At 49.0% G+C, this 19,699-nt stretch overlaps 1 protein-coding gene across 3 annotated transcripts in view; it reads left to right on the plus strand.

Annotated features, from left to right (window-relative positions):
* Prkcz (protein kinase C zeta) overlaps positions 1 to 19,699 on the plus strand; it is a 103,629-nt gene that overhangs the window by 51,117 nt on the left and 32,813 nt on the right. For all 3 annotated transcript variants that reach the window (XM_021159769.2, XM_029476138.2, XM_029476137.2), the window contains 2 exons: positions 12,356 to 12,441; positions 18,994 to 19,125. In XM_021159769.2, coding sequence (XP_021015428.1) covers positions 12,356 to 12,441; positions 18,994 to 19,125 — 218 coding nt within the window. The remainder of the gene's footprint in view (positions 1 to 12,355; positions 12,442 to 18,993; positions 19,126 to 19,699) is intronic.

Here is a 19,699-nt window from a genome sequence, read left to right on the forward strand (position 1 = left end):
TTGCTAATAAGGTGTTTGGTACTTTTGTAATTATGTTTATGAAAAGCTGCCTTAGTCAGGGTGTCTATTCCTGCACAAAACATCATGACCAAGAAGCAAGTTTGGGAAGAAAGGGTTTATTTAGCTTACACTTCCACATTGCTGTTCATCACCAAAGGAAGTCAGGACTGGAACTCACACAGGGCAGGAACCTGAAGGCAGGAGCGGATGCAGAGGCCATGGAGGAGTGCACTTACTGGCTTGCTTCCCATGGCTTGTTCAGTTTGCTTTCTTATAGAACCAAGACCACCAGCCCAGGAATGGCACAACCCACCATGGGCTGGGCCCTCCCACCCTTGATCACTAATTGAGAAACTGCCTTACAGCTGAATCGCATGGAGGCATTTCCAGCCTGTGTCAAGTTGACACACAAAACCAGCCAGTTCAACAAGGTTGAGCTGTGATTTTCCTTTTGGTAATGTTGTCAACTGTTGAGGTTGTAAACCTTACAAAATTAAGAAAGAACTCGTGTGTGTGTGTGTGTGTGTTTGTGTATCCAAGAAGATTTTTATGACATTAATATTCTAATTTGGGGGGCAAATTCACATGAGCCCGGTGTAGTTTGTGGGTATGTTTTCTTTACACTTCAGTCTTGGTCTTTCAAATTGAAGTCAACTGTTCAGGCTTTGTATTTCTTTGGTCACATTAGGTAAGTCGTGTTCTCAGGACCTGGTGCAGTTGGGGTCATGTTTCCTTACACAGAATACATGCTCTTCTCTTCTTTTCGGTGTCTGTAGAGACTGTGGTGGCTGATTCCTGTTCCTGGTGCTTTCCAGTCTCTCTCATCCATCTCGATAGAAATTTGCCAAGTCCAGCTACCTTTTCAGACAGACAGTGTTTGGTCTTGTTTTGTTTTCGGATTTTCTTATATGTGTTTGGATTTCTACTCCGTCCTTTATTATTTTCTTCTTTGGTGTTCTTTGGGTTTAAATTGCTGTTCTTTAATAGTTTTCCTTAAGTACACTGACCTCCAGTTCACAATCCTCCTGCCTCAGCCTCCCACATTCTGGGATTACAGGTGTGCACCACCATACTCAGCCCATTTGCGGTTTTCTGTCAATGGAGATTGATGCTTACTGTTCACCTTCCAACCTGATAGTTTTCCTCTAAGTGTGCTTACGCCATCCCCCCAAGTTTAGAACAGCCATCATACTATAGTTGGAGATATTTTAGTTTCTTTTTTTTTTTTTTTTTTTTTTTTTGGTTTTTCGAGACAGAGTTTCTCTGTATAGCCCTGGCTGTCCTGGAACTCACTTTGTAGACCAGGCTGGCCTCGAACTCAGAAATCCGTCTGCCTCTGCCTCTGCCTCCCAAGTGCTGGGATTAAAGGCGTGCGCCACCACCGCCCGGCTGATATTTTAGTTTCTTTTGCTGTCTTTTCTAGACCTAGATTGGAGGGGTCTGTTGTTTTCGTGCTTTTGAGACGAGTGTAGCTCAGGCTGGCAAGAAACTCGGGATCCTTCTGCCCCAGCTTCCCAGTGCGAGACCCAACAGGGCCTGTGTCTTAGTTATTGCCGTGATAAAACACTATGACCAAGGCAACTTGTAAATAGAAAGCATTCATTAGATTTATAGTTTCTGAGGTTCAGAGTCCATGTTGGTGGAACAAAAGCATAGTATCACTAACAGCTGAGAGCTCACGCTGTGATTCAAAAGTAGGAGACAGAAAGAATGAACAGCTGGACCGTTGAAAGTCTCTGAAACGTCATAACTCCAACAAGTCCACAACTTCTAGTCCCTCCCAAGCAATTCCATCAACTGGGGGCCAGGTATTCAAACATGAGCCTATAAGGGCTTACTCTTCTCTAAGCCACCACACCCCACTTAGGTTGTTTAGAAACAAGTTATTGAGCTGGGACATTGCTAGGTGGTAGTACACTTGCCTAGCATGTGATAGGCCCTAGGTTCAATTCCCAATATCACAAAAATGTAGAGGACTGTGGATGCTTGGCTCAGTGAGGTGCACTGTCATCCCAGCAGTCAGGCACCTGCGGCAGAATCATTGCCATGAGTTAGAGACCATCCTAACCAACTTAGCAAAACATTATTTCAAGAACCAAAAATGGTTTAGTATCTGATCTCCATCGGTGTGGGTATCAATCTTTTTTCTGTTTTTTGTTTGTTTGTTTGTTTTTGTTTGTTTTAAGCTTTCATTTCACTGTCGAGAAAGAACTCTCTGGCAGCATTCCAGTCTTGACAACTATAAAGACTCACTGTGCAGGCCTGGTACGTGGGCTACTTCTAACATGCTGTGTGCACAAAGCAGTATGTGATGCTTATGTTGAGCGGAGTATTCAGATGTAGTCGGTCAGGTTGGTTCACGTCTTTACGTCTTGTGTTAGTGGTCGAGAGTGATGTGTTGAACATCTCCAAGTTCAACTGAGGTTTTCTGCTTCTCTCTATGGTTTTTGTTGTTTCTTTCCTTGGGTATTAAATGGTCTAATGATGTAGGGCACTGCATACCTATCCCCTGCATCCCCTGCTCCCTGCCCCAGTGCCTGAGACCAAACCCAGGGCTTCGTGTACGCTAGGCAAGTGCTGTGTTGTGTGTCACTGAGCTACATCACCAGCCCCTTTTTAATCTTTAAATCTTGAGGCACTATCTCATTCTGCATCTCCCACTGGCCTGGAACTCTCATTCCTCCTCCTAAGAACTGGGGTTCCAGGGTTCCGCACACGCTCTACACGCTTGGGCTCCGGGCTCCATGTCTTTTGATGAATGCTCTCATCCTCCTGAAGTGTCAGTCTTCAAGACGAGAAGTATCACACATGTCCCTCCACTGAGACAGACTTGTCCCATAAAGCCATCAGAAACTGAAATTACTGGAAGTTGAAACTCATTTGGCACCGCGGATGGAGGAGCTTCTTCGTTTGTTCACCCCATGAGCTCAGGTAGACTGGAAACTGTTGCTCTCTGCCACGTCAAGCGTTATAACAGTCCCCCCATTAGCCAGGGAAACATACTAAGTTCAAACCGGATTTCCTGCTGAATTTGTATTGATCTCACTCTGTAATGTCAAAAAGTCCTAAGTGGGCCCATTGTAAGCTAGAAAGTGTTATATATCTTTAAAGCCCACTTACCTGAAGCCTCACTTGCCCTATAAAAGAACAGCTATTGAGGTTGCTATGTGTGTGGTAGTGAAGGGGAACTTACTGTCTATATAGTCTATTTTGGGGGATTTTTTTTTCTAGCTCCCCACCACCTACTGTCTATATAGTTTATTTTGGGAATTTTTCTCTAACTCCCACCACCCGGACATCCAAATCTGCAGGTGCTCAGGTCCCATGTATGAGACACCACAGTATTTTCACATAATCTTTCCATAACCTCTCATGGACTGCACCTATGCGCCCCCACAGCCCCTCCAGCGTGCTCCGTCTCACCTCGCCTAGCTGTGACAATTTTCCCTCTGCCTGAAATACCCTTGTTAGTGATTTTTTTTTTTAAACCCGCAGATTTGCTGACAAGTAGTTATCCGGGCTTTGTTTGTGCAGTGTGCGTTTCCAGTTCAGTTTAGGCTCCCGTTATGCAGCCTTTCCTCACCCAGCTTTGAATCCCTACCTGAGTTCAATGAGTCAGGTGTGCCAAACATATTTCAACCTACAGTATCTTCAGAGAGAGAGGTCATGAGGCTTTGGAGGTGATGCGGGTAATGCAAGGAGGTTGGCGTCCCTACCAAGAGAGACCTTGAGAGGCTGCTCTCATCTAACACCCCACTATGAAGGACATAAGTGCAGTCATCTGCAAGCCAGGGACAGGCCTCACCTGAACTCAACCCAGCTCCAGGTAGCCTCTGGAGCTATCTGAGGAAGAGTGTCTGTCGTGGAAGAAAGTGGCCTTTGGTGCCCACATGGTAGAGACAGATCTCTACATCCATCTCTTGTCTCAGTTACCTGAGCTGCTGTTCTTGTCTCCAGTCAGATATCCAAGCACTTAGCACCAGCCCATGTTTTCCATATAGGCCCTAAAGAATCAGGAAGGCCCAGCCTGCCCCCATGGTCCCTTTCCTCCAGTGTGGCTTTGGTTTCTCCAGCTTTCCTCACTCACCCTTGGCTGGAGGCTTTAGACTGGTAGAAGCCACACAGTTCCCCTCCATGGTTCTCCACAGCGAGTCACATTCATAGCATGCCTCCAGTCGAGCTCTCCATAGTAGCCTCTGCGCCTTGTGTTCTGTCCATTGCTGGCTTCATCGAGTCCCACAGATTCTAGCTCCTGAGCTCTAGCCTTGGCCCTGAGATCAAAGGACTTAATCCAGTCCACTGACCGTGGGGGAGGTGGGCAGTGATCCACTTGCTGTGTGTGCGTTTCCTCCATCGACAGGAGTCGTACTTAGCACGAGTCCATGGCAACTGAATTACTTGGAAGTTGACGTCTTTCCATTAAATCAACAAAAAGAAGACTACTGGTCACCCTTCCAGCTGGCCCTCTCAATTTGTATCACAGTGTACTTGAGTCTTTGCATCAACTAGTGCAATGGTTGGCATGTGCTGGACTTTTCCAGAGGGTCATTCTTCTTAATGTTTACTTGTCAGGAAAGCATTCTTGGTCTCCTAGGGTTCCTGGAGCTCCTGGGACTCATAGGCAGCCCCTCTTCCACACCCCTGTCTATTTCTGGTAGATCAAGGGATAGCATCAAGTTTATGCATCCCCAGAACCTGTGTGGCCACTGTTACATAGCAAGCTGTCAGTTCCCTAAAGCTGTCCACGTAGTTTCCTATTCTGAGAGACCCAATCCCTTAGTCCTCCTCTGCCTGCCTGCTTTCTGATCCTGTTCCTTGTGAGAGGCTCAGGCATGGGCAGAGAGAGAGAGAGAGAGAGAGACTGTGTGAGGTTTGTCCGGGCACCTTCAGAAACCCTGTCAAGGCGTTTCATCCAGCAGAGGGCCCCCGAGATCCAGCCAGAGCATCGCTGTCCACGTGGACAGTTTTCCCTCCGGAAAGAGCTGCCCCTGCCTCACACCAGTGTGTGTCTTTCTCTTTCCTTCCCTGGGAACCACGGAGCAGCTGTTCTGGGATTTATTTCACCGCTCCCCCAGATGGCAGCACAGCTTCCCGTAGGCTTCACCGTAGTACCTCACAGAGCCTGTCTGCAGTGTCTGGCTGCTGGGGAGGGCATCTGGTATCTTCCTGCCCTCCTAAGACCCAGGAACCTCAGTGTCTGGTTACCATCAGAGGTCACAGGTCCTGTATGTGCTCACCAGGCACCTGAGAAACAAGCTCCAAGTCCCTTGTCCTTTTCCCTGTGACACAAAGTACCTCACAGATTTTCGTGTGTGACACGGCCGTTTAACCCAGGAGTGAGGGTACTGATGAAATTTTGGTGTTGTGATGGATACATGCAGATGGCACTGACGGGTGGTGGTTGTAGCTGGCCATGAGCAGTAGCCACAAGGTGACCCAGACTCACCCTGCCTCCTTTTGGTCCCACTCAGTGTGTGAGCATCCAGGGTGACCCACCACAGCCTAACCAGCAGTCAGAGTGTCTCTCTCTCTCTCTCTCTCTCTCTCTCTCTCTCTCTCTCTCTCTCTCTCTCCCTGTCTCTCTGTCTCTGTCTCTCTCTCGTCACTGATATCACTAGAATATATTTCTGTTGCTTAGTATAGGTATTAAATGAGCAATCTCAAGGCTGGAGTAGGTGGGACTACCAGGACCTGTGCCCATGGGATAGACAGTAAGCATATACTCCCAGGAAGGGGCCTCTTTCCTGTGTTCTGACCAAAAAGGAAGTTGAGGCTAGAAGTCTGACTTCAATAGGAACTGACCAGCCCAGGTTCAGTTTGTTTCTTAGCCTTTTAAATGTTTTCCATAGCACATATCGGTTGTACATAGTAATAGACTTCACTACAACGCTTTCAAACATGTGCATAGTGTATTCTGTGCATGCCATCCCCCTGTTTCTGTTTTCCTCTCTTCCTCTGTTTTGGTTTGTTTTAGATGAAGTCTTGCTGTGCAGGCCAGGCTGACCTTGGACTGGTGACAGTCCTCCTGCCTCAGCCAATGAAGTGTCGGGGTCGTGGGTGTGAGCCACCATGCCTGGCTTCGCATCTTATCTTCCTCCTCACACCTGTACCTGGGTCCCTTTACTACGGTTGGCCTGCGTGACCTGGGTGAGTCCCCACTGAGGCTCATGCATCACACCAGGGACACTGTCTCATGGCCAGTCTCTCCCCCCCCACCCCCAACCCCCGTCTTCCTCTGAGCAGCAGCAGTATGTGAGCTTCTCACCCATCTCTGATGCACCAAGGATGCCCCTTGCAGACAAGGGGACTGGGGCTGCTCGTCTGTTTGGCTGTCTCTTTGCTGCATGTTTTTCTTTTTCTTTCTTTTTTTTTTTAATTTTTAATATTTTTATTACATATTTTCCTCAATTACATTTCCGATGCTATCCCAAAAGTGCTGCATGTTTTTCTACATCGCCTGGTGTGTTGTGGTTGCAGAGGGACACACCCAGGGCTCAGAACGGGGTAGCTGAAAGGGTGGAAAACCCAAGTGGGAACCTTGCCTGCTCCCCTTGCTCACAAACAAGCCCGTCTCCCACGCAGCCATAGCTTCCCACGGTTGCAGTTCCCGTACCTCTCTACCCAGGCCTGTTTCTATGATTTCTGTGTTATTCTTCATTTACCTTCGAAAGCATGACATGTGTAAGCCTTACTTTCATCTGAGAGATGGATCAGTGTTGAGAAGCAGGAAGTTTGAGATGGGATGGGAAAGTCCCTAAGGGCAGGAGGTGATCGCACACTCAGATGGCGTCATCCTACCCTACCCCAGCCTTCCTAACTTCCACCCTCACTGCTGCCCCACCCCACCCCCCACCCCATCCCCGCAGACTCCTGGGATGGTGTCTGCATTACAGACTTGAGGCTGAATGAAACACCCTGTGTGGCAAAGGAAGAACTGGGGCACAATCATGCCATAACTGTACGGCATCTGAAATCCTGGGATAAGTGTGTGTGTGTGTGTGTGAGTGTGTGTGTGTGTGTGTGTGTGTGTGTGTGTGTGTGTGTGTGTGTGTGTGATGGAGAAAGAGAAACAGAATCCTGGCAAAACCATCATGACCCTGAGCCTTAGAAGTGCCAGTGTCCATTCTAACCTGGGGGACCCCTGACCCCAGGACATTTGCCTGTCTCTTTCCTGCATGTTTTTCTACATCCTCTTTTGTGTTGTGGTCCTATGCTTCGTGGACCCTCTTTGGTCCTCAGGAACCTAACCAGATTGTTGCCTTTGCTAGCCACTGGCCTGGGAATGCCACCAAGGGTACTGGGCTCTCCAGGAGACTTAATTGCTAGCACATGGGCCACCCTTTGGCACATTACACAGTACGTTATACATCCCACAAATCAGGAACCCTCCAGCTTTATTCTGATCTGAGGCTGGAGTTCAGCCCACCTGCTCATCCTCGAGCAAGCCTAGAAGAGGCGGGTTTGTGCACAGTCAGTTGATCAGAGCTTTTTAAAAAATGTGGGTTTTTTTTTTTTCCACCTTGTCAGTGCTTAAGATGCTAGGTTACCATGGAAACAGAGCTCGTTAAGATTCCTGTGACCAGCCTAATTATAGAATTCAAAGACAAGCATAGCTCCTGGAGGTTGTCAGAGTTAAGGCTGCAAGAAAAGAAGGGTAGCCCACACACTCTCCAGGACTTGCTGTTCACCATGTGCCAGCCAGCACCCAGGGGGATAATGGCTGCGTCCCCAATGGGCATGTGATACTAACAGCTCTCACCCAGAGTTCAGGCTTCTTCCCCAGCCAAAGCTCTGCTTTGGCACATTCATGCCAGACTTGCCAGATCACCATGGATAGCTCCTATACTGTCCACAGTGTATTCCACAGCCCAGCAGGCTCTGTCCCCACCCTCCAGCCCTTCCTTACAGCCTGGGCTTACTGCATCGTCCGCTGGAGGGTGGAGTGGATTGGGATACCCAGGTAGTAGGTACACAGCATCCCTCCCTCTGTCTTCAGTAAGCTAGACTCACTCATACACTTCTGGGGCCATAATGGTGACCACCACTAAAATCAAGAATAGTTTCCATTTTCCAGGCAAAACCAAATTCTGAAAGTGTGACAGGCTTGCATATGGCAGAGGTAGCTGGATTCCCCCAGGCCTCCAGGACCCCTGCCCACAGGCCTAGAAAAACCAGTGTGGCTTTGTCCAGGGCCACATTGCTTCTAGAGAACCTTGTGGTAAATCTGTACAGTTTGAAAGTTTGGGTTTTTGCAGCTGCAGCCTTTGTTGGGAACTCCGGTTTCTAAAAGCCAAGGTTGTCACAACTCTGTCCCCCCGCCTCCCCCAGAAACCGGAGGGAGTTACCACTGGGGAATCTGACGCTAATCACCTCTCAAAGCACCATCAGCCTGTGGCATTGGTGATTGAGATTCTAACACTTGAGCTTTTGGGTATGAGCCCAGACCATAGCAGAAGTTAAGTGAGAAGAGATGGAGGGAGAGAGAGGTGATTCAGCAGTTAAGAGTCCTCACTGCTCTGCAGAGCACCAGGTTTGGTTCCCAGCACCCACACGGCGGCGAATGACCATCTGTAACACCAGTTCAGAGAGATCCAATATTTTCTAGTTTCTGTGGGCCCCTGTGTGCATGTCCACTCAGGCACACATGCATGCACATCAAAAAGAAAAACAGTGAAGAGAGATGACTCAGCAGGAAAAGGTGCTTGTAGCCAAGCCTAGTGACTTGATTTTGATGCCCAGATTCTAGGTGGTGAAAGAAGAGAACCAGCTCCTTCAAGTTGTTCTCTGGTGCACACATGTGCCATGGCGTGGCATACCCATACTAGATAGATAGATAGATAGATAGATAGATAGATAGATAGATAGATAGATAGATAGAGAAAAAGTAGTAAGTAATTGGGACGTGGGCCAGCAGGTTGACTAAGAAAATAAAGGCACTTGCTGCCAAGCCTGAAAACCTGAATTCAATTCCCAGAACCCGCACGGTAGAGGCAGAGAACCAGCCCCCACAGGTTGCCCTCTGACCTTCTCACACGTGCCTGCGACACGTACACAAACACACAAACAGTAAATAAATAATTTTAAAAGCATTTTTTAAAAAATCACTGTTTTGTTCAGTTGGGGTTTTGTTTTGTTTTGTTTTTCTGAGAGCATCTCCCTTTGTAGCCCAGGCTAGCCTTGACTTTCCATTCTCCTGTCTCAGCCCCCAAGTGCTGGGATTATAGGTTTGCACCCTCTCATGCCTGGCTTGAAGCACTCTCAGATTCCTGGAGAGCCACCGTGGGAGCTCTCTGCAGGCTGGGATGGAGGAGTGATGGAATGCTTACACCAGAGCCAGTGTTCCTTCCCAGGAGCATGAGCAACAGTGGTCCTGGAGTAATGGTGGTCCTGGCACCCTCCTTCCTAGATCCCATGGTCAATTGTGTGAGTTGAAGTTGGCTGGTCCCTCAAATATCCAGAGAACCTTTTGTGAGCTCACAAAGTTTTAGGGTTTTGCTGGTTGGACTTGCCCAACTCATTTGCTGTCTTCTGGGAAATGCCTGTTCTTTCTTCCATGTTCTCTCTTTATTTCTTCTATGTATGTGGTGTGTGTGTGTGTGTGTGTGTGTATGTACACTGACATATGTGGAGACACGTGTATGTGGGAGTATATACACTTACATGTGTACACGTGTATAGAGTGAGGCTTTGTGCCTTCTAGCTCACTCTATTGTTTATAATGAATGTATATAACATTATATATGTACATAACATGTATATATGTATATGTATATATACACGCACACATACATACATGACATATGATAAACATGAGTTGCTACTCCCAGCTAGCCAGTTTGCTCCAGTGTCTGCCACATCTGCCTGGTGTTTACGTGGTGGGTTCCAGGAATTCAGACTAGAGCACTCATACTTCTGTAGCAAATGCTTTCCCTTACCCAGTGTGTTTTCTTTTGTTGGTTGTAGGCGTCCTTTAGCACCAGCCACGGGGGTTGGTCCTGTGAACGTGTGGCTTGTCTGCTTGTGCCTGCACTTGTCAATGTTCAGATCTGCTTGTCTCCTGCTCTTAGCATCTCCAGAACCTCCCTCATGCTCTCTTCTGTAAGATCTTTGTCATTCTACTGCTCACATTCACTGTTTTCCTCTCTCAAAGACCAAACATCTGCCTGACAGAAGACGAGGGTCTTAGTCTATTCTGTCTGTCCATAATGAGATGTCCCAGGTCTAGGATATAAACCATAGCAGCTTGCCTGCCCATGATGTAAGTCTAGAGGACCAGGGTCAGCAGCCAACACATGATAGATCATCTGCTTCCAGAGTTCATTCAGTATATTTTTTAGTGTCCTTATGTTCTGGAGAGCTAGCCCTGTTCTCGTCTTGAGGAAGCCCTAACTGGGACCCCACGCTATACCCATTTTTCTCCTTAATCACCTTCTCAGCCCAGTGTCCAAATACAGCTCCACTAGGAATCAGGGCTCCAGCGTGTGTGCTTATGGGATAGAGCCATCCCTCAACAACAGAGAAGGCCAGGCATTCTTGATATAGGTGACAAAGCACTGGGGCAATCCTGGTCATTTGTCACTTCTGTGCTCTAAACCCTAGGACTAATTACAGAGTCCTATTTCCTGTCCCACTGGTAAATGTATCCTGATGAGGGCTTCCTCATCGGCCTTGGTTCCTGCTGGGGTACCTTAGATTCCTTTCACTTTCCTGTAGTCTAGGAAGGCATTAAACCCCTCTTCATCTTTTCAGTGCTGTGATTGAGCTTTAAGGCTTTAATAGAAATACAGGAAAAACAACACAGCCCACAAATCCTGGTTTGTCTTCATGCTGTCCCCTAAGTTTACGTCTCTGCACCTCATCCCCTGCTTACTTCATACTCTTCCCTCTTCCTCTTCCTTCTGATAGGCAATGCCATACAGGACAGTAAGGGCGGTGGCTGTTCAGAGCAAGGACTCGGCACCCTTGGCTAGGTTTCCCTAATGTAGGTGGACCAGAGGAGCAGCCCATGCCCTGCACCATGGGCTCACTGGGGGCTCATCAGAACTGTGGGGCAGATAGACTTTAGTTTTGCACTCCCACACACACTAGAATGTACCTTCCAGGAGCCTGATGCCCCATGTGACTGAGGTGGGAGGGGACAAAGGCTGGCACTGCCTCTATCCTGGTCTCATCTGAGGCTGGAACCCTGGAGGGGTCATCAGACAATGCCTGGTTTCTCTCAAGTGTCACTGAAGCTGCACTCTGGGAGCATCAAGAGCCATGAGGCAGACCTGTGGGGGAGCTGCCCCTGGGTGTGGCAGGCGATCCACACGGCTGTGGGGCCTTTTCCTGAGCTCCCAGAGGAACCGCAGCTCCCGACTCCTCACCAAATCTCCCCTTTAAAGGGAGAGAAGCGTGTTTTGTAGTTGCTGTGACCTGATTTCAGCAGTTTCCAGCCAGAGCTGGCCATTTGCTTGTTTTAAAAACATTCTGTTACACTTTCCACTTAGGAATATTCTCTGCACTTTCACCAGGCTCCTGAAAGTCGCTCTTGCTACCGGATTTTATAAAAGCACAAAGCTTCCCATTGTACCTTGTGTTTCTGGAGGTTTTGTCTCTGTATGCCGGCCTTGTGGCACTTGGGTGTTGTGGATCGGAAAGCATCGGGCCAATGGTTCTGGTCGGAACTTCGGTGGTGTTTTTAAAAAGAACTGTTCTAGTGTGAATGGCGCATGTCACAAAGTGATGCTTTGGGTTAATTGTGGACTCAGAGCAAATATTCAAGAGAGTTGGACCTTCCTCTGCCCCAAGGTCTGTTGGGCTAAGGGGATCTTGGGCCTGGGTGAGTCACTGCTAGTGTGTGTACTGGCTGAGGATAGCCTCCAGCCTAGCCGTCCACTTTCCCTCCTTGGATGGTCATATGTAAATATCATGGTCCATTTGAACCTTGTCCCTGTATGGAAAAAGGGGCCTGGCTTTCAGAAGCCACTCAGAGAGTGAAGGAAAGCAGCCGAGAATACTGTCTCGGAGCTGACTGGCCCAGGCCGGAGGAACCGATATCCTGCTGCCGAACCCTGCCTGTTGTTCCTGCGGGATGCTGGGTATCTCCACTACTGTCTGGGGCCTCTCCCACCTGAGCTGCCATCTCCAACAGTCACAGCTGTGAGGTCATTTGAGTCATGTGAGGAGAGGTGAAGGGGAGCCTGTACCCAGGGAGCCTGGTCAATTTAGTTTTGGCATCCCTCAGCCAGGATGAGAGTCACCGCTCCAGCCACCTAGTCAGGAACAGCCTGTCCCCATCTGTACCTGGGGTTCGGGAGCCAGGCTCCTCCATCACCATGCTGCTTCCTTACACGTCTTCCCTCGTCCTTTCTAGAGTCCATCTACCGCCGTGGAGCCAGAAGATGGAGGAAGCTGTACCGAGCCAACGGCCACCTCTTCCAAGCCAAGCGCTTTAACAGGGTGAGTGTCCCCTCTCCAATGGCTCCCTCACGGTGGGGGTCACTTTCATTCTTCTACAAGTAAGGAGAAGGGGGGGAGGTATCCTTACAGGGCTGTGCAGGGCTGGACTTCCTTCAGCGTGCTCAAGGAAGAAAGTCCTGAGCTACCAGCTTAACCAGAATTGCAGGGCTGTGGAGATGTGCTAGGGGCTACTCTGAGCCTGCAGAAGTTCCTCCCCAGCCACTGCGATGAACGGTAGCCACTGGATGGGAGTGTGGCTGCGTCTTGGGTGTCCTTTCCTGCTCCTGATTACACAATCCTTACTCACTGTCACTGGCCCTGAGGACAAACCTTGTGATGCTGCCAGGTGTGACCTAGCACAGCCTGCCCCGCCCATTAGAACACATGGTGCTTCCTGTGGGCTGCAAGGGTCTCCTTGGAGACCCGTACAGTCCCAGAGGCCTCCACTTCCCTGTCCCATGGCTCCAGCAGACAGTCCTCTCTGAGTGACACTTGACTTATCCCCCCTCCCACAAGTCTCTTCATCATGGTGCTTCCTTTGTTCTCCAGTGTGCATTGACTACGTGGCTCCCTTTCACAGCAAAGGGCAGTGTCTGCTTTCCTCTGTGGCCAGCAAGCACACTTTAGAGTGGTTTGGGCCCCGTGAACACATGGGTGGGCACCTACCTTTACAGCGGGATGGCATGAGACCATTCATTACACACAAGCGCCACAGGCCAGCTAACCCTGTGCTTTTGCACTCTCTGTCCCCATGCTGGGAAAACAGTTTAGCATTGAGTGGCCACAGACCTAACAGTTTGGAGCTGTGGCAGCTGAGCTATAGGGTCAGACCCCCTATGCTCTCCTAGCCCTGTTGCTGCTTATACAACAGTTCTCTCCTGTCTTATTTCCCAGTCTAAAACATGTGGATGCTAGGAAGAAGGTTGGAGAGGGAGCATGGGGTGTTGAGTCAATATTGTCACGATGTGAGAGCCACATGGAGGCCACTGCACCTTTGAGGCAGCCACTGACGCCCCTTTTATGCTCCCTGTCATTTGCCTCAGCCACAGGTGCCCCCCACCCTGGTTTGTTCTCGAGGCACATTAGATAGGTGAGCCCAGCTGCCATAGATGTTAGCCAGCTTCCTCTGTACACCTGAGCCATAATGTGAGCGTGAGCCGCACCCCTTGCACCTGTGTACAGAGTGCCCATCGTGTGTCAAGAACTCGGGGATGCTGTCACCCCTTCCCCAGGAGCCAATGAGGGTGGAGTGGCAGGGGACTAGAGGAAAAGCTCCCAAATGACCAAGTATACTTGATCTTAGCCAAAAAGGCTGAGAAACAAGGAGTAGAAAAGCACTGGGCTCAGGAGAGACGTGACGTGGGCCAACGCTCTCGGAGATCAGCACTCCTGGAGAAGACATGTCTGGAAAGCCAGCCCAGAGAGGATGCTGGGAATCCAGGATACAGCAGGCTCAGGAGAGCCCAAATAGTGTCAGGGTACCCTGCGACCCATGTTCTCTCCCATCCTGTTACGACACTCCAGGTGCCCTTCAGGCCTGGCACGTAGCAGGTATATCTGAACATTGTTGTTTACTGTGAATAGTGGCTAAAAGAAGATTCCTTCAGGAGATATTGGTGGGGGCTGTATGGGGGCAGGCACAGAGCCACAGTGGACGGTAGAGGAACCTCAGCTTGGAGAGGCTTAGTGTCATCAAGACAGAGGTAAAAGGGGAGCCAAGTGCTAGGCCCAGCTGGGCATGTTCATGGAATTTTACAGTAGGCCAACCAGGTAGCCAGGATGGAAGTTGTCTGCTGAGAATATGGAGAAATGGAGACATCTGGCCTCGGGGAACCCAGTGCCAGCCCCCACGTTTATCTGTGAAATGAGCAACTGACCATCTGTGCAGGCAGGTGCCCTCTCTCCTGTGAACCTGTCCCTGGCCAGAGCAGGAGTCTCAGGCAGCCCAACACCCAACCTCTCAGGGCACTGGAGAGGAATCTAGGAGGACTGCTGTGATTTGTCCTCCTTGTCCTTCTTAATGGATGACAAGTAGCCAAGACAAAGCCCATGCACTCATCCATCCACACAGCACACAGGCCAGGGCTCAGACAGCACCAAGAGGCTCTCACCATCCTGTGTGCAGCCTGCATGCAGATGTGTATGCACGTAACATACAGGTTTGGGTGGAAGCTGATAGCTACTGTTCTTCACTGCAGGTTGTTGTTGTTTGTTTGTTTTAAAGATATATTTATTTATTATTTATTTAATATATGTAAGTACACTGTAGCTGTCTTTAGACACACCAGAAGGGGGCATCAGATCCCATCGTAGATGGTTGTAAGCCACCATGTGGTTGGTGGGAATTAAACTCAGGACCTTAGGAAGAGCAGCCAGTGCTCCTAACCACTGAGGCATCTCTCCAATCCCCTTCACTTTAATTTTCAAGACAGGGTCTCTCAGTAAACCTGGAGCTCACAATTCAGCTAGGGTGCCTGGCTGGTGAACCCCAGTCCTCCCCTGTCTCTATTCCCCAGTGCTTGGGTTATAATCATGGACCACCACACCTAACTTTCTTATGTGGGTGCTGGGGGTCAGACTCAGGTCCTCATCCTTATACGGCAAACACTTTACCTGCCAACTAAACCATCTCCCTAGTCCCTTCTTGTGTTCTTTATTGGCTAACCAGAAAGAGGCCAATGTGAGGCTGTGAGCCCTACGGGTTCTGTGACTCCCAGGAAGCCCTGTGTTTGCCCTCCATGCTCTTTGGCTTTCAGAAGGAAAATGTTCCTCTGTGAGACCCCCAAAAGGGGATCTGTGAGCCATGGAACCTCCATCCATGTGACACAGAGGGGACAGGACCTGCCTTGTGGACCTTAAACCTAGCATTTTGAGTAATGGGGGAGGAACTCCCTGTCCATTATTCTCAAGATGTTGGTTAAGGAAATGGAAGATCCAAGCTTTCTTGCCCATAAGTTGCAGAGATTGAGGTTAAGAACACGACAAAGACTAGAAGTAATGCAATCTCCTGGGGAAAGCAGACAGTGGAGACACACTGGTCAATTCGGTTTTCTTTTGCATCTAAACAAACTAAATGCAGAACCCACATAGGAAATTTGTCTGTGTATATATGGGCATGTGTGTTTTGGGGGTGAGGATGGGGTGTGTATGTGCGTGTGTGCATGTATGTAGTGTACTGTTCCGTGTGTGTGTGTGTGTGTGTGTGTGTGTGTGTGTGTGTGTGTAGGATGCTGTTCAGGTACCATCTAGTTTTTAAATTGGGATAGAGGCTCTCACTGGCTGGAATTCACAGGTAGGCTAAGCTAGCTAGCCTCTGGGCCCAGGGTTCTGCCTGTCTCTATCTACCTCCTCCCCTTTTTCCCATTCCCCCATAAGTGATAGAGAATCAAACTCTGGTCTTTGTATTTGTAAGGCAAACTCCTTTACACACCAAGCAATCTTCCCAGTCCTAGAAAAAAAAATGTGTATAACAAAACCTAAAGGAATAAAAGATCAAAGAATACAACGGTTGCTGTTTTTGACTCCTTGCAAGTTACCTTTTTTAAAAAAATATATTTTAATTTTATAAGTCCAGGTGTTTTGCCTGCATGTATGTCTGTGCACCATGTGCATGCAGTACCAGCAGAAGCCAGAAGAGGGCGTCAGATCCTCTAGAACTAGAATTCTAGATGGCTATGTACTGGTCCCCTCCAAGAGGACTAGTGCTCTTAACTGCTGAGCCATCTCCCCAGCCTCTGCAAGTCAGCTCTTGATAAATGTTAGGACCGAGCAGAGTTGTGAGTCTCGAAGGAGTATAATTGCTTACAAATGCAGACAGCTCGACCCTTATGAGTATTTTTGAAATGCAGACATTTTTCTCAGTGTCAAGGTCACTGGAAGGCATCATTGCCTAGTGTTAACCGCAGTGCCTCACCCTGGGTTAGTCCCAGCGTGAGGTCTAGAAAACTATTCACTCTGCTTTTCCCTAAAAGAATACCTCAGACAGTCAGCCCCCCTTGCTGACTTACGCAGTTGCTGGTTTCTTCATTGTGGTGGTCACCAGCCCTGGGCTGGTACACATGGTCCCTGTGCTACAGGGCAGGCTTTGGCTTCTTTTGTGAACCCATAGGAAGCATTAGAACAAGTTAACTGGGGTCTCAAGAAAAGAAGCCTCTAGGAATGGGCAGGGAGATGGGTTTAGGAGATGCCACTAGATAGGACCATTAAAGATTTCTTTTGAGGTCTGAAGCAACTAAAATGGTTAACAGACATGCCCTGTAAACGACCAGAGTCTACATTTTCAGTTTTTAAGGACGTTCGCCTCTGTTGCAGCCTTCAATGCTGCCATTGTGAAGCCACAGTTAGTTTGTGTGCCAGCGGGTGCAGCTATGTTCCACTAAAAGTTCATACACAAAAGAGGGTGGAGGGGTGGGTAATGAACTAGGGTTAACCTTCTGCTGTGGTTTGTGTACCCTTTCACTAAGAGTTTGGAATTGGTGTTTGCTCCAATAATTGAGGCCCTGAGAGAAATAGGTTTGGGTCTTCCCATGAACCCCACACTACCCAGGTAGAGCAAGGCAGGGGAACAAGGAATAGTCTTTGTGAGAACTCAAAACCTCACACTGGACCTCACACATACCTAGAGCCAGAATTATACCCCTAAGAGGGTCTAGCCAAGCAGTGCCCCCAGGTGGCTGACAGAAGCAAGAACCACCCCTCTTGAAGGCAGCCTGGAAGGATTCTCACAGATAGTGAATTGGACATCTGGGCTCACAATCAGCAACTAAAAAAAAACATAGTAGGAAACTAAGCACTCTGGTCGAGAGCCAGCAGAAACTGAGACAGAAGGCTCAGCCTGACTGAATACAAGATGAGCGCTTGATATGTTTGAAAAAAATTAAAATACATGATTGAAAAATGAGAGCAAGAAACAAATTGGCAGCGTGAGAGACAGACTTTAAAATGCTTTTTATACCATTAATCTATTTCCTGTGGAGAATAGAGACCTGGGGCTTGGTTTTGCTTTTTTTTTTTTTTTTTTTTTTTTTTTGCTTTAATGGCATGTTTTCTGAAATGTTAATGATTCAAGTATAGATCTTAAATAGCCACCAGCCAGGCATAGTGGTGCACACCTTTAATCCCAGCACTCTGAAGACAAGAGCCTGACAGCTCTCTGTGATTTTCTTTTGTGGCCAGCCTGTTCAACATAGCAAGTTCCAAGCCAGCAAGGCTACATAGAAAGACCCTGTCTCAGAAAAAATAAGATAAGGGGAGGGAGAGCTATTGGTACAGTTTGGTAGCTCCCCTAAGAAACATACGCATGAGGTCCCAGTCCAGTCCCTATTGGTAAGTCCATGCTATCTTTGGTCAGCAGTTCCCCTTTCCTGGCCCCTGGTAAGAGGGACTCTCCTGACAGACCTGTAAGCACAGCACTGAGGCTAAGACAAGCCTGGGCTATAGATCAAGACCTTTTCCCCAAAAGATACGAGAGGCTGCGGATAGAGCTCAGTCTATCCCTGGAGATATCTCTCAATATGTAGAGTGGTTGCTCTAGCATAGTCAAGTCCCAGAATTCCACCCACAACAAGCGCCACAGAACCTGTGATCCCAGCACTCAAGGAAACAGAGGCAGGGCAGTCAGAAGTTTAAGACTGTAGGTAGAGAGATGGCTCAGTGGCTAAGAGGGCTTGCTGCACAACCTTGAGAGCCTGAGTTTAGATCCCAGCACCCACAAAACAAGCAAGGCAGGCTTAGCCAGGCATGCCTGTAACCCCAGCACTGAGTGAGACAGAGACGGAAGGCACTAGGGTTTGCCAAAATGAACTCCAGGTTCAGGGCGAGACCCTGCCTCAGAGGGAGAAGGCAGAAAATTGATAGAGGCTGGCAGTACAGCTGAGGGGTGGGGAGGGTGTGTCCAAGTCAAATTTGTGAAGATAACAGGTTTGAGACCAGCCTGGGCTACATGAGACCCTGTGGAAAAGGTTAAAAGGAAGCTGAAACATGTAAGAAGGTGAATAATTCTGGGACAGTTGGGGGCCCTCGTTTGTGTTCATAAGTGGAGATGCCTCAAAGGCACATGATTTGCCAGAGTGTGACCAGATCCGAACCGATTTCTCCGCACAGACTCTATGAAATTCCAAAAGTCCTGCAAGTACCAGCAGCAGCAGGGCTGACAGTGATCACGTTTAGATTATTAGAATCATGACTATAAAACCCTAACACAGCTGTCACACAGCCACTCGCAATCTTCCAAGTCAGAATGTCAGGAGCTTCCAACGCCACCGCACTCCTCTTGGCCTGGGCTGTCTGACTCAAATAGAACCACATGGCAGGCACCACAGCTGAGCCCTGCGGCATAGCGGCCTCACCTGGCCTCACTCCTTCTGGCCCTCATGTGAACCCACGAAGGGAACTACTGAGCTAGATTGGGTCCGCATTCAGGAAGGAGGTGCCAGGCCCCTCTCCATGTGGTATCTTCTGCATCGGCTGCCCGAGTTTTCATGCAGACTCTTGAGCGTGGCATGGGCTTCGGGAAGGGCTAAGAGGGCCTGATAGCTGCTGTTCCGTCCGCAGGGAGCGTACTGCGGCCAGTGCAGCGAAAGGATATGGGGTCTCTCGAGGCAGGGCTACAGGTGCATCAACTGCAAGCTGCTGGTCCATAAACGCTGCCACGTCCTCGTCCCGCTGACCTGCAGGAGGCATATGGTGAGTCGGGGGTGTGGCCCTGAGGGATGGCTGGCCTCGGGGCCTCTGGCTAAACTGACCTTGGCCGACCTTGTCATTCCATTGGGGTTGTGATTCTATGTCTACCTCCTGACAGGAGAAGGCCTATATGCTGTAGGGGTGGTGACTATGGGCAGAGTCTGGAACAGGGCCTTTCATCCTGCATAGTGGAAACCAAAAGGGTCCAGTCCTACTGGCGTGCTGTGACCTGAGTTTTCTCATGCTTGCACTTAAGCCAGCCTGCCTGTGCCACCCAGCCTGGATGTAGAATGGCCCTATCCAGTTGTTTGCCAGACCCGAGGCCTCAGCCACTCAGGAAGGTTGTTCGCTCATCTGCATCTTGCCAGAGTGAGGAAGACACCCCTGAGGTGGCATATCCACGTTCCATATGGCAAATAAGGATCCAGATTGGAGCATGAGTTGCACCCCAAAACCACTCTCCCTGGAAATCCTTTCCACTGTCTACTGTGAGCCCTGAAGATATATGTGACCCATGACCCTGTAGGCCCATATTACCTTAAGATAATGAGATGACCCCAGATGTGGTCATTCAGAG

The sequence above is a fragment of the Mus caroli genome, unplaced genomic scaffold (genome assembly GCF_978045245.1).
Source record: "Mus caroli unplaced genomic scaffold, Mus_caroli_1 scaffold_6, whole genome shotgun sequence".
In the NCBI taxonomy this organism is placed as follows: Eukaryota; Metazoa; Chordata; class Mammalia; order Rodentia; family Muridae; genus Mus; species Mus caroli.